Source organism: Verruconis gallopava (genome assembly GCF_000836295.1).
Source record: "Verruconis gallopava strain CBS 43764 unplaced genomic scaffold supercont1.127, whole genome shotgun sequence".
NCBI classification, from domain to species: Eukaryota; Fungi; Ascomycota; class Dothideomycetes; order Venturiales; family Sympoventuriaceae; genus Verruconis; species Verruconis gallopava.
In genome coordinates, this window is record NW_015622263.1 from 6,326 (window position 1) to 19,808 (window position 13,483).

Consider the following 13,483-nt stretch of genomic DNA (forward strand, 5'->3'; position numbering starts at 1 on the left):
GAGTTATTTATCTGCATGTGTATCCTTCGCTTTTTTCATTAGTAAAATAATATATAAGCTTTCACCTACCATCTTATGACTATTCTTGATTAAGCAGCACTTTTTATACTAAGGTTAAGCGGTTGCAGTTCAGCCGACACGATAAATCAAACGCGCGCTAATAAGTGGTGGGCATCAAGTATCACATGCAAATGAGCTATGTAAGGGTATATATATTATGTCACCCAGCTATGCTAGCTAATTGAGCTAGCATAGCCTGTCTTTTTGAGCGATCCTCATGCACAAAGGGTGACTGTGTGACACCTAGCTTTATGCATGTGATTGTCTTTCGTACTAGAGGGGACCGCGATCCCCTGGCTTGCTGCCTAGCATCTTCTAGACATTGCAGCGTCTAAGGGAAATCCAATATGATCTTCAAATTCATCCAAATTCAGGCTGCTGCGTTGGAAAGGCAAAGACTTCACTAAAGCTTAGGTTACTGCTTGAAGGGGCGGCATTATCAGCTAAAGCAAAGGAGCTAATGTGTCACACAGTCACCCTTTGTGCATGAGGATCGCTCAAAAAGACAGGCTATGCTAGCTCAATTAGCTAGCATAGCTGGGTGACATAATATATATACCCTTACATAGCTCATTTGCATGTGATACTTGATGCCCACCACTTATTAGCGCGCGTTTGATTTATCGTGTCGGCTGAACTGCAACCGCTTAACCTTAGTATAAAAAGTGCTGCTTAATCAAGAATAGTCATAAGATGGTAGGTGAAAGCTTATATATTATTTTACTAATGAAAAAAGCGAAGGATACACATGCAGATAAATAACTCATTCTGCTTACTTAACCAGATGTGCATACAACATTACTGTTCATACGCATGATACAGCCATGTCTACAGATATAATTATAATAAGTGCCAAAATATCCCAGCTGGTCAAATGTACTGTGTACCTACGACGGACCGTCTACAAGATCTTCCTCAAGATCTGGACATTCAGGACCAGAACGGTCCTGGAATATGCCTGCTGTGCGCTGGTCGATCGCCTCTAAGCTCTAAGCATTCATAGTAACTAGTACATTCTTAAAATACAAGCTGACTAGATCTTGAAGGGCGGAACAGGGTTGAAGGGAAACAGACACTATATATAACCTTAACTCAGTCCATCTTATAAGTTCATATTAATCTGGCTCTTTCCACAGTGATACTAATCTCCCTAAGTATATAGTATATCTATATAGTGTCGCGTCTTAACAAGAAGATTTAATCTCTCAGGCTCGTTCCACGACTTTAATAATATAACTAAGTAAAGCATGAGAGTTGAGTTCAGGATAAAAGGTTTTGTTACGAAGGTAACACGTGACGAAACCAAGGAAGCAAATATGATTGGTTCTTGGGAGAAGAACCAATAGCAGATGCAGGATCTCTCATTCGGTCTTGGCAATGAGAATTCTCATGCGTCTCATGGCATGAGAATGATGAGAGTTCTCATGCGTCTCACGGCATGAGAATAATGAGAAGGATTTTCCTATGTCTATAAAATAGTGGCTTTGCTCTCGTTTTCAGCAGACTGTAGTTTAACTGTCTAGCTTTGCCTAGTAGTTAGTGTAAGGAATTGGTGATAGGAGTGTGAGATAGATTGTAGGATTCAAGAATATCCGCTAGCTCTCGAACGTATGTCCTCGAGCTGCCTTAAATACACAGGTGCGCAGGGGCCGCGTAGGCGTCTCATCTTCTTACCGTTGGGGTTTCAACCTGTTTCGCACCAGTCTCGAATATATGAGTAGTCATGCGATAGCTATGTGTGCTTTTACTCCCCGTGGCGCCCGCGCCACGCTGCTGTCACGCCGTTCGTGACAGTTAGTTTGAATACTTCTCTATACTTGAAGCTCATACTATTCTAAGTCATAAAGCTTGGACTAACTTATTCCTCTTCCTTTCTGAATAAGTCTTAGTTCCACATTGTTCCCTTTTGCTCTAGGAAGCCAACCCCTTCCGAAGTGGCTTACATTAGTGAAGCTAGTCGGTATTGGGAAAGTGTTCCTAACAGGTTTGCACTCACTTATAATGCCCTGTCCTTTTTGCGGACGCGGTAGATCTCATAGTAGATACTCTGCAGATCTGGTTTCTTGACAGCGTTCTTGTCCATGTCCAGGATGCTGTGACACGATGTTTGCTGAAGGTCAGGGCTTTAAAGGGGCTCAATGTGAACGCTGTATTCCTAATAAATATTAACAGATAGCTAACCAGATAAGTTTAAGTAAGCCTTAAGAATATCATTGTAGTCTCCAGTAGCTTTATCACATATATCATGAACAGGTACACGAAGGATGATGTGTTTTAGTAGTGATATCATTATTAAGGATAAATTGCAAATAAGGTTTAGTTGGCAGCTGAGCAATGTCCGCGAAATTGACCCAGCAAGCCTTAGTGCCTGATTTTGGTTCCAATTTTGCCTACTATGACAGCTATATTCTGTCATCAGCGACATCAGTCACACTTCCTTCAAGGCTGCAGATTGCAGTTGATTAGATAAGATAATCACCTTCATAGCAGGTACCCTGCTGTTTAACAGATCGCGCTTGTGCCTGACAGAATGAAGCATTAAAATACCACTTTTATTATATTTATATATGATATCCTATCTCAACGCTTGGAATATACTTATAAGAAGTTTATCTATAGCGTAAGTCATTTTTTTAAATATTTTTTACCCTTTATCTACTATGTCCGAAGCTATCTGAATAACTGCTAAGCCTACAGATAAGAGTAAAATGTATTACTATAGACTGCAGGGGAGAGATTATACAATTTTTAAGAAGCCGAAATAAAGCGTGTAGTTGAATATCTATAATCCAAGATTATCTATACTATCAGCTATTTATACAATTTATTATGTTGGATGACAAATTCTTGTCCGATCACGTACCCTGTCCGGTGACGTACCGATAACTGTTAGTAAACGCGTTTGTGTTGAGTTTTCATCAAGACACAGACGTTTCAGACTGCAACACCTAAGTTATTATGTTGTGGTGGTGACGACGGCCCACTCGCTTATCCTTGGCGGTACCGTACCTATCGCTTGCTCGATCCATCCATCCAAAGAGCAGACAGAAGTCAATAGAGACACAATGCAATAGTCAACATCCTTATACCTATCTTTTAGTAAACCATTCCTCAACCCTCGAACGCTCGCGCACAGCGCGCCATCCGCACTTAGCTTTGCTAGAACAGTGCGACAGAAACGCTGGCCTCGTTGTTGATCTTGAGTAAAAATCGATTTTGGTCTTCCTGGATGGTCTCGTGGCGGGGGTTGTTCGAGCAGCCTTGACGATCTTCTGAATGTGCTTATCTAGACTCTGTTTACTTGTATGATCGAGTTATTACAAACTTCAGTCACGCAGGTACCAGAGGAAGCTTTACTATCTCTGCAAGACCAAATTAGTAAACAGCATACCCATACACTCGTCTTGCGGATAACCCCCCATATTTACCTTGATGGTAATTAAAAAAGTACAAGCTACTCTATGAGGAGAAGCTGATAGAAAACTTTATGATGCCAACTAATTTTGCACACGCATGCCAAAAAGGGGACGTAGGATGCCCGGAGATAATTTTGATCCATTTCAGGGGGCGTCCCGTAATCCAGGGACGGACGTTAACTTTGATCTTTTGCAAATTCACTTTGGCCGTACGTTGTTATGCTATCTAGGCCGGTCCTCTTAGCAGCCTAGCCAGTCTCGACTCATTGTCGTCAATACTTCCGTCAATCCAAAGCCGTCCCTTGCCCCCGTTACCTTTGACCTCGAAAATACCGTCGAAGATTCTATCCGATTCCATGTCGTAGACGTCTATCTTTCGAACCTTGCTATTTCGTAATATCACATCAAAAACATCGCAAGGTATATAGACATCGAATTCTGGGACGCAAACATCACAATGTTGCTCCTCCATATCCCACCCGCTGACGTATTTTTGCACAAACAGCCAGTCATCATGTATTCCCCACACTCTACCAATCGAGCGGCTGGGATTATTCTTGTTCGCAAGAAGCCTTGCATTGCTCGGCCAAGTGATGACAGAGCCAATTGTAATGCCTTCCAAGAGTCAGTACGAGCCATCTGGAGTCTGACCTCGACAGACCATTGCATGCCGAATATCCAACAGTTGTAATCTTTTGTGCAGTCCTTATTGTCTCCCTAGCTCTTGCTTCGGCAACTATCAGACTTTTCCCTCCTTTGTCACCACGTCCTCGCGTACGTATTTCTGTACTCCTTCTTAGAGTCGCGCTCATTTTTCTCTATTGACTTTGCTTTATTAGCCTCTCTCCGCTATAGTACGCTTGTGTTAATCTCAGACAAAGGCTTGAGCCGATTTGAAGCTGTCATTACAGCATGTACAGACGGAAGAGCTTAGTTATATAGTACGACCAAAGGTCAAACCGGACTTAGCAATATTGATGGTCGATATTCGAACTGGAGAACCTTTTCAATGGGGTATACTGTATCTTTGGTTTATTCTGCCATTATCCAGTACGAACCTCACCTGGATGGTCACAGGTAGGAAAGCTACTGCTAATGCAAACCTTCTTGAGCTGGTTTATGAACCGTGCACAACTTAAGTTTTTATGACAGATCGATACCTTCTTCGCACCTAGATAATATTCGAGTTTGGTGGTTTGGTGGGCCACACTACTGTATCATACTCAGAACACATGTCTAGCGGAAACATCTGAGAACCTGGGTGCTTATCTAATCTGGGTAAATTAAGCGGCTTCTCGGCCACCATAACGAGTCCACAATCGCATTCATTAAAAACGCGGAGAATCTCTCAGTATTTGCCACCCCATACAGAAGATGCGCAAGCTTCTGTAGCATACAGCGTAATGAGCGAGTTCTGTAGTCACATTCAACGCAAGAATAGGATAACATGCTGGGATGAAAATATTCGCGTGATCTTTAGGGAAATTGGAGCATCGTTGTCATGGAAATGATTTGAAATATTTCCTTGATAACTTACTATTCGCTTCTCAATAATACCTTACTGTGGTAAGCTCGTTGGTGGAACGTGGCGATGGACTGCGCATTGCCCAAGAGGAGGATAGAACTAGGCCGAAGCAATAGCGAAGTGCCGCCCTCCCCGACCAATGGTCGTAGGCGTTGGTGGGTCCGTGCAAAAATCAACCATTACAGCCGAACTCTGCGTATGAACAGCTTTCCATACGGCATTTCACAAGGCCCGACCGCGGTTTTTGGCCCCACAGCCGAAGTATTGCATCATTCGCTGGTAGGATTGTGGACTAAGCCGCTGGGTTTCATCCTCAGCCGTTTGAAACCATACATCTATCGCGTCGTGCGACAGCAAAATTTCTATCTTTCCTCCATGAACTCATATGAATTGAGATCCCGGTACCTCTCCGCTCCTGTGAGATTTTCAGTGCCATATTGATACCTTGTAGTTCAGCCGCGTATACGGTAGGTGTATTATCTGTGCTTATATAACATCTATCCCTACCCTACGGGACATCCTAGCCAGCGAGACAGGCATTTCAGAATTCAACATAACAATTCACATAGAAAGCTGACAGTTTGAATAATCTCGGATCATATACTTTAAACTATGCGCTTTATTTTGACTTCCTAAATTTTTTTTAATCTCTCTTTCGCAGTTTGTAGTGATGTGATCTTCTATTACTAATAGGTATAGCACATATTTAGAAAGCCTCGTGCGTGACAGGTGGGAGGTGAATCTGATTAAAAATAATTTATATTGTAGAGAGGTCTCTACCAGATTTATTCCAAGTGTCAGAAAGAGTATTGATAGGAGTTACTACTAAGAGGTGCGATTTGATGCTTTATTACTCCCAGCAGGAGCGCGATCTGTTAAATAGCAGGGTACCTGTTAACTTAGATCTGCTTGTCTCATCTGCCGAGGCACAAAGCTTGTGGCTGATACATGCTGATAACAGGCACCGACAGCGAGATATTAGGCACTAAGGCCGATCTGCGCTAAGGATATTTGTTGTCTTCAGCGTCAAGTTCCGAGCAGCCTCTTCTGCAGAATCGCTGTTTGCAGAGATTGTGCTACTGCGAGACTTTGCTTTTTGCTCCCAGTATGGTTTGCAAGTCCTTTGCGGTTAAGGAATCGGGTTTTTTTTTCTTATAAATGGGACACTGCTGCTTCAAGTCGGAGCTTATATTAAAGGCATTATTCAGATAGGATGCTGAACTTCAGTGGTATTATATTATATCAGCAGCGATGTTGTCTAAATATTTTGCGAATCATCTCATGAATTTAACAATAATCTGAATCAGCTATAAATGCGCCACATACTTCATCCCTATGGATAGAACTTTATAGGGAGGCACTCGCAATAATATTGCCGATAGGTACCTAGCCCAACCTCTTACTACATCCCTCTACAGCAGCGAGACTTCATCTACAATAACCTATCTCTCAGCTCGTACCGCCAGCGGATTGATCTGAACCCTACCAAGAGTATACCCACCCCTAGGCAACCAGCCGTCACAGAACTGTGACGCATACAAGCGATAGGAAAAGATGAACAAGCGAATTTGGTATAGTCAGATTTCATTGAAGAGTTTACAATGATGCTTTAGATACCTGCCTGTCCTATCAGGTATGTTTTATGAAGTATCTTCGCGTAGCGCCTTCTGCCGGAATTTGAACCAATATAAGATTGAATCCACCTCCGCATTAATATTGAATCCACTCTTTTGTTTATCAGTTTGTTCAAGATCAATAATTGTGATCTTACTGCCGTCGTAAAGAACGTTGCCTAAAGTGAGGTTCTTATGAACCAGATTTCTATCTGCCAGCCAACTTAATGCCCATCTCAGCTTCTTCTTGAGAGCATCTACCGTGAGATCCTGCCGCTCGTTCAGACTCGTGCCGCAGTATGAAAGAAGGATCCCATCGATATTGTCATATGACCCTCTGCCATAGTAGATAGGTAGGACTCGTCCTTGTAAGTTTTCATGCTCTATGTATTGTGCAATTTCATGTTCGAATTCAGATTCCCAGCCATCCTTCTTTTTCTTAAGAATGAGTTGGGGTGGTAGCAACCATACCGGGCGAACCCCCCCGATCAAACGTTTGAGCCATGTGAGATGGCTGAGGGCTAGGTATATGGCATGGTCTAGCGCATTGCGGCGGAGCGTAAGATGGAAGGTGTTGTGGTTCTCGCATTCAAGAGGGGTGCACTCTGCTATTATAGAAGTTCCTTGATATCGAAGCTATTGGCGCGGTCAGTAGATCCCTCATTATCTGGCTCTCTAATATCCTATTTAACGTACTTTGACTAATGAGTTCTGCTCCTGCGTTGTTGCAGGGATTGCTGGTTCTTGCGGAGGTAGTAGTGGTGGCGGTGGATATGACTTTGCTGAGGCCATGAATGCTACTGATCTAGTGGCAAATTGGATGAGGCACGACAGTGCATCACGGGAGATAGACAAGATGACGTGATATATGCTACTTCGCGGAGAGCGGCGATGCAAATTTGGCAGTCACGTATTCCGCATTGCTCGTTTCTGACGACGAGGAGAGGACACCACGCGAACAAAGCTTAAGTCACGTGTAGCAAGGGAGTGTGTTGCACTGAGGGGCTAGCCTAAGCTAGGCAGTGCTGGAGATTGCTGGTGTGCAGCGCTCAGGGAAGCAAAAGGAAGTGAAAATATGATGTATATGGACGTATTCTTGTGAAAATGTGTTCTCATAGTAATATTGTATGTTGTTGTATATTTTTGGTTTGTCTTTACAGAAAAGAGTCTTTTATGTGGGAGATCATATGATATTCCTGCAACACACCCCCCCAGTCTTAGCGATCCCGTCGCTTGGACTGTTATGCCTTTACATCAGCTGCTGTATTCGTTATTTGTGCTGATACTTTCATTATCACTTTCATGATGTTGATCTCCTGTTTCCAAGCCCAGTTCCTTACGTACATCACTCAATCTGAGTAACTGTATAAATCTTTCATGCTTTGATTTATTGAGTCTTTTTATTAATCCATCAGCTAGCATATTGCTTGTTGGCACCCATTCCACTCGGATATTGCCTGACTGCCTTTCTTATCTGAGCCAGTGATGATGTATATCAACATATTTAAGCTTTATTGTTAATTAAGGTCTTTCATTATTAATCAAATTGACTGTTTATTGATTGTCGCATAGAATAGTTGGGCGTTGCTCAATATCAAGTCCTATTTGGGTGAATAGTTGTAGCAGACTTATCGTTTCTCGCGCTGCTAGTGAGAGTGACAGTAATTCAGATTCGGTTGTTGAGGTAGCAACAGTTTTCTGTTTGCTTGCCTGCCATGCCACTAGTCCACCAAAGAGTAAGAGCATATATCCTTAAGATGAGCAGCGATTGATTGAGTCATCTGCAAAAGACGCATCGCTTGAGGCTTGAAAAGCTATTAGAATAGTTTACTTTATATTGGCACTTGTTAGCATGTTGTATTGAAGAGCAAGGTATTTGGTGCTTTGAAGGTATGAGATTATGTGATTTGCCTCTTCTATGTGTTGAGCGGATGGATTCTGACTAAACTGTGCTAGTATGCTCGCGGCAAAGGCCACATCAGGTCTTGTGACTATAGCTGCGTAGAGAATTGATCCGACTCGTTGTTGGTACGCTATAATTTGTTTGGGTGTGGCATTCCCTGAATTTGGTATTGGGTTGAATGATGAAGATAATGGCGTCTTAACTTGTTTGTTCTGGTTAAACTTAAGCGACATTTTGTTGATATATGTGTCTTGGAGTAGACTGATTGATTTGACCTCTGCATTCCATATGATTCAGATATTGAGGAAAGATGTCGCTGGTCCCAGATCTTGAATGCCATATCTGGTATTAAGCTCATGTTGTAGTTAAGTAGGTTCAGCTCGTCGCGTTGGATGTGCGATGAACAGCATATCATCAACATAGACATATATTAAGATCTCTGTTGTTTTGTTGATGAATAGGCATGTTTCATCTGAACATGGTTCAAAATTTAGCGACTTGAGTTTGTCGGCTAATTCTTTGTACCAGAGTCTTGGTGATATCCTCAAACCATACAGTGCTTTGCAAAGTTTGTAGACTTTGCCTTTCATCCGATAACCTGGGGCAGTAGTTGTGTAAATTGTTTAATTGATAGGTGCTTTTGTGAAGGCATTCTTGATATCACCTTTTTCGCATATAAGATCAAACGCTGCCACGATTGCTAGTAGGGTGCGAAGTGTGCGGTAGGCCCCTATTGCTGCATAGATTTCTTCATAGGTAGGCCACTGCAGATCTCCTCTCACACAGAGTCTTGCTTTATATTTGAGCAGGTAGCCTTCTTCATCAAGTTTGTATTTGAATACCCATTTCAGAGGAATTACTTGATCGTCAGCGGGTGGATCAACTTCTTCCCATGTATCATTCTGTATCAGTTGATCCATCTCAGCTTAGGCAGCTGCCTTATAGCCTTGGGCTTCTGGATGTTTGAGCATTGCTTGCCAGTTTTCAGGCGGTGGCTTAAGTTCAGTGACATGTATTCTTGGTTTGCATGTCACTGCAGCAGCGAATGCCTGGCGGATGCCGGAGTCTTGTTTCAGATGCTTAATAGCATAATTATGCCTATTGCTGCGTGTGTCAGACTCATCAAATAGACGCTTGGTTGTTTGAGTGCTTCGCGTGGCAAGCTCGGCTTTGTTCGATTGGGTAGTGCAGTGATCTGAGCTTTTATTAGCATTTTCAAATGTACCATCATTCATGGATATTGGTGTTGGTAGCCTATGATCAGACAGTTGTGTTTCAGTATTATCTTGAGTTTCAGGCACACTGTCTTCTTGTTCTGTACCCTGAGTTAATTCTTCCTGGGATTGAGACTGTGCTTCATATTCTTGGTTAATTATGTTATCAATATCACTATCACTCAAGTCAATTTCATTTGCAATCTTTGTTGTTTCTGAGATGTCAGTATTTTGGACATCGTTCTTCTCTTGTGAGTTATAATGCTGATTCTCATCAATGATGACATCTCTTGCATAGATAACCCGATTGAGTTTTAGTATCCATATCATATAGATTGTTGTTGATTGAACACCTGTTAGGTAGCCTATAAGTGATTTGCTTCTCAGCTTGTGTCGCTGTGGCCTTTCTTTTGGGTTTTTGATGAGCACATATGCCTTCAAACCGATTGCCTTATATGCAGCTAGATTTGGCTGTCTTCCATGTACCAGCTCATATGGTGTGATCCATTGTTTGCGCTGAATGGGTAATCGGTTGAGTATGCGGACCGCATGATCCACAAAATAAGGCCATAAGCTTATAGGCAGCCTGGATTCGAGGTGTATTTTTCGAGCTGTTGTGAGTATCACCCCCCCAGATCGTTCTGCGGCACCGTTTTGATCATGTGTGTAGGGTGCTGCTGGGCGATGTGTGATCCCATTTAGCCTCATAAGCTCAAACCATTGTTGGTTTAGCCCTTGTTCATCGTCTGATTGCATCTGACGGATTGTGTAGCCCCATGTTTGAGTCAACTTGATAAATGATTCTGTGGCCAGCACAAGATATGTGCCGTTCTTTGATGGTAAGGTGTATGCCACATGAAATCCTGAATAAGAGCAATAGAAATGGAGAACCCAGCGATCTGCATTAAATGCTTGTTCGACTTTAATAATGTCAAAGTGGACCTTTTCAAAAGGGTAAGTGCCGGGGTCTACAGGCGCCAGCTGTCATTGTCTGTGTTGTTGGCCTTGGATGCACTCATCGCACAATTGATTGGTGAGTCTTAAGGGTTGCGTCAGGATTTTCACGCCAGTGGTGTGGTTTGGAAGTCGTTTAAGTACTTCAAGACTGGGATGTCCTAGTCTGATGTGCCACTGATCAATTGATGCTGTTAATGACGGGGGTAGCTTTACAGTTGCCATTGCTGATTTCTGTCTTTGATAATATTTTTCAATAATAGGCCATCTATCTTGCTCAGCTATTTTGATGTAACGCTTGCCATCTTGCATTAGCCACCCAATTTCGTCATTCCATCTCACTCCCTTTGCTGTCTTGTATGAGACTAGATTGACGTGGAAGCCAGGACAGTATGCGACATCTTGAAGGGTTATCTGTATTTCGCCTTCTGAGCCTTGGACTGTCATATCTACTGTGCCTACGCCTGTTATTGCTGTATAAGTGTCTCCTACTTGGACTTGCTTGTTTTAAGTCAGTTCCAAAGTAGTGAATCGCTTTTGGTCATTACACACATATGTGTTTGAACATGAATCAAGTCTGAACAGTTTAGCATGCTTCGACATGGTTGTGGTTGATAATGCTTGTCATTGGGTTACGAACGCTGCTCGCCCTGCTGATATTATTGTCTTTTGGTTGGCTGGATTCAATTTCAGATACCAATCAGGAAGGCTTATTTGGGCCTTGTTGAGCGCTGTTTGGACGTTATCATTGAGCCGCTTATTTCCTTATAGTAGGCTGATCATTTTTGCATGTACATCCTCGCGTCGTTTCCAGTATGATAGTGCTAGATCTGGAACAAGATAGTAGCATTTTGTGTAGTGGTGGTTGTTTCCATATATACACTTCAATTCGTACTGTGTAGATCTTCCTTTTGTTTTATTCATTTAACGCTTTTTCTTTGGTTGATTTAAGGCATCTGATTTCTCAGCTTCATTTTCAGAGTCATTGTCATATTTGCGACCTTGAAAAGTGGTGTATGATGCTCACGTTTGTTTCTTATTGTTCAGTCTACTGGGAAGCATAGCTCTGAATTGTCCCACCAGACTTGTAAGTGTAAGATGATTTGGATTATGAACCTCTTGAATTATCTTAAGTTGCTCTTCGAAGTCTTTATGCCAAGTTAAAGTCACATATATTGTATCTAGTGTACTATTTCCATCATTTGTGGACGTTGGAAGATTGTCTCGCAGTAACTCAAATACTTTCTTAATTTGATTATAGTTGTCAGCCTTGATATCTGCTTCACCAAGGCGTGCCATCGCGGCATTGTAGAAGACTGGGTTCAGAGTTTCTGTAGCGTATATAAAGCCGCGACATGCTTGTGCTTCACCAAGGTTTGGTATATTTAGGGTTCTTAACCTAGGTGCTAGAGTGATCCAGCGATTGAGCCACTTGTCGAGCATGTTGTGCTTGGTGCCTCTAGTCAAACTTTCATACTCTTCTCGCACTGAGTCTTCTAGTTGCCTAGTAGATGGTTTAATTGCTGCACGGAGCCTAGTAAGTCTCTCTCTTGGTGTAAAGACATCTTCAAGGTAGGATTGGTAGTCTTGAGAGACAGTGTTATGTATAGTTGTGTTTACTGTTGCGAGACCTTTTCTCTTCTTTTTGTAGTCATTGGCACGGTGTAAGTATGTCCTTTCTTGAGTAATAGTCATTTGACCTGGGTCTTCGAGCGGTGTCAGCTCGTCTATTTGATCAGGATTACAGTAGGACCACGCTTCATGATCTAAGGCAGTTGCTTTGATCATGGAGTACCACCATATCCAGTCCTGAGGTGATCTCAGTTGAACTCCGCTTTGCATAGTTGACATGGTTGACTCCATTTCGTTAGATTTCTTCTGAAGTTCTTTGATTAGCCTTCTGGTTCTCGATTTGAATCTTTTCTTTAGGAAGTATCTCTTTGTTCTTTCATCTTTATTTCTTTGTTTCAATTTTTTTGAGACTTATCTGATTGTTTTTTTATGTTTCAGCATTATTGCGGGGTTTGCGTTGGAGACTTCTCCCTAGATCCAATCTAACTGTTCATCCACAGTTGCTGTTTGGTTCAAAAATCGCTCAAATGCTGAACCTTGAGATCTGTCTCATTTTTGAAACAGTCTCGCCGTTATTTGGCTGGGTATTGCTCAGATGGTAGCATGATGAACACTTGAGGCATAATCTTGGTGATCAGGCAAGACCTCTTTAAGTGGTATTTTCATCTTTTGCTCCTCTGGCTGTCTTCTGTCTCATAGCTGAATAGATCTGGACGTTGATCTGCTATTGTGCACTTCGTCAGGGTCATTGGCAGCTTGCTGGTTTTTCCAGCCCCTTTTTACAATGGGGGTTAGCCATTGTCAGCGACCTCCTATGCCATGCATAGCTTAAGGCCTATTGCTGTGGGAACCATGAGGACGTCTATCATGGCGCTGTCGCCCATCAGAATGGAGTCATTTTTCGCTCTCTGTGCTTTTTGATCAATCAGCGTATGGATCAGGTAAATTCGGCTTTTCTGACTAGTCGGCTAGCCAGATGTGCTATTGTTTGGTAATCGCTTCCGATCGCTTCCTCAGAGTGAGGTCGCCGGGCTCATAACTGTTGCACTGAGGGGCTAGCCTAAGCTAGGCAGTGCTGGAGATTGCTGTTGTGCAGCGCTCAGGGAAGCAAAAGGAAGTGAAAATATGATGTATATGGACGTATTCTTGTGAAAATGTGTTCTCATAGTAATATTGTATGTTGTTGTATATTTTTGGTTTGTCTTTACAGAAAAGAGTCTTTTATG

General features: G+C 42.4%; 3 protein-coding genes across 3 annotated transcripts; all 3 read right to left on the reverse strand.

Annotated features, from left to right (window-relative positions):
* Positions 1–3,702: 3,702 nt before the first annotated feature.
* Positions 3,703–4,708, reverse strand: PV09_09690 (uncharacterized protein; the record flags this gene model as incomplete). The annotated part of the gene is made up of 2 exons (XM_016363799.1): positions 4,138–4,708; positions 3,703–4,091 (listed from the first exon to the last, which is right to left on the reverse strand). The coding sequence occupies exons 1-2, from the start codon at positions 4,286–4,288 to the stop codon at positions 3,703–3,705; spliced, it is 540 nt and encodes a 179-aa protein (XP_016208372.1). The 5' UTR covers positions 4,289–4,708.
* A 1,572-nt stretch (positions 4,709–6,280) lies between these two features.
* On the reverse strand, positions 6,281–7,742 carry PV09_09691 (uncharacterized protein). The gene is made up of 2 exons (XM_016363800.1): positions 7,311–7,742; positions 6,281–7,250 (listed from the first exon to the last, which is right to left on the reverse strand). Exons 1-2 carry the CDS (start codon positions 7,404–7,406, stop codon positions 6,642–6,644), a joined length of 705 nt encoding a protein of 234 aa, XP_016208373.1. The 5' UTR covers positions 7,407–7,742; the 3' UTR covers positions 6,281–6,641.
* A 3,966-nt stretch (positions 7,743–11,708) lies between these two features.
* Positions 11,709–13,432, reverse strand: PV09_09692 (uncharacterized protein; the record flags this gene model as incomplete). The annotated part of the gene is made up of 1 exon (XM_016363801.1): positions 11,709–13,432. Exon 1 carries the CDS (start codon positions 12,546–12,548, stop codon positions 11,709–11,711), a length of 840 nt encoding a protein of 279 aa, XP_016208374.1. The 5' UTR covers positions 12,549–13,432.
* Between the last annotated feature and the right edge of the window lie 51 nt (positions 13,433–13,483).

What these genes read in the sequence shown, in the direction of transcription:
- PV09_09691 (XM_016363800.1), bottom strand. Translation starts at nt 7,406, where the DNA reads ATGGCCTCAGCAAAGTCATATCCACCGCCACCACTACTACCTCCGCAA. An exon ending in AGCAGAACTCATTAGTCAAA is followed by an intron (nt 7,251 to 7,310) that starts GTACGTTAAATA and finishes CCGCGCCAATAG; the next exon opens with CTTCGATATCAAGGAACTTC.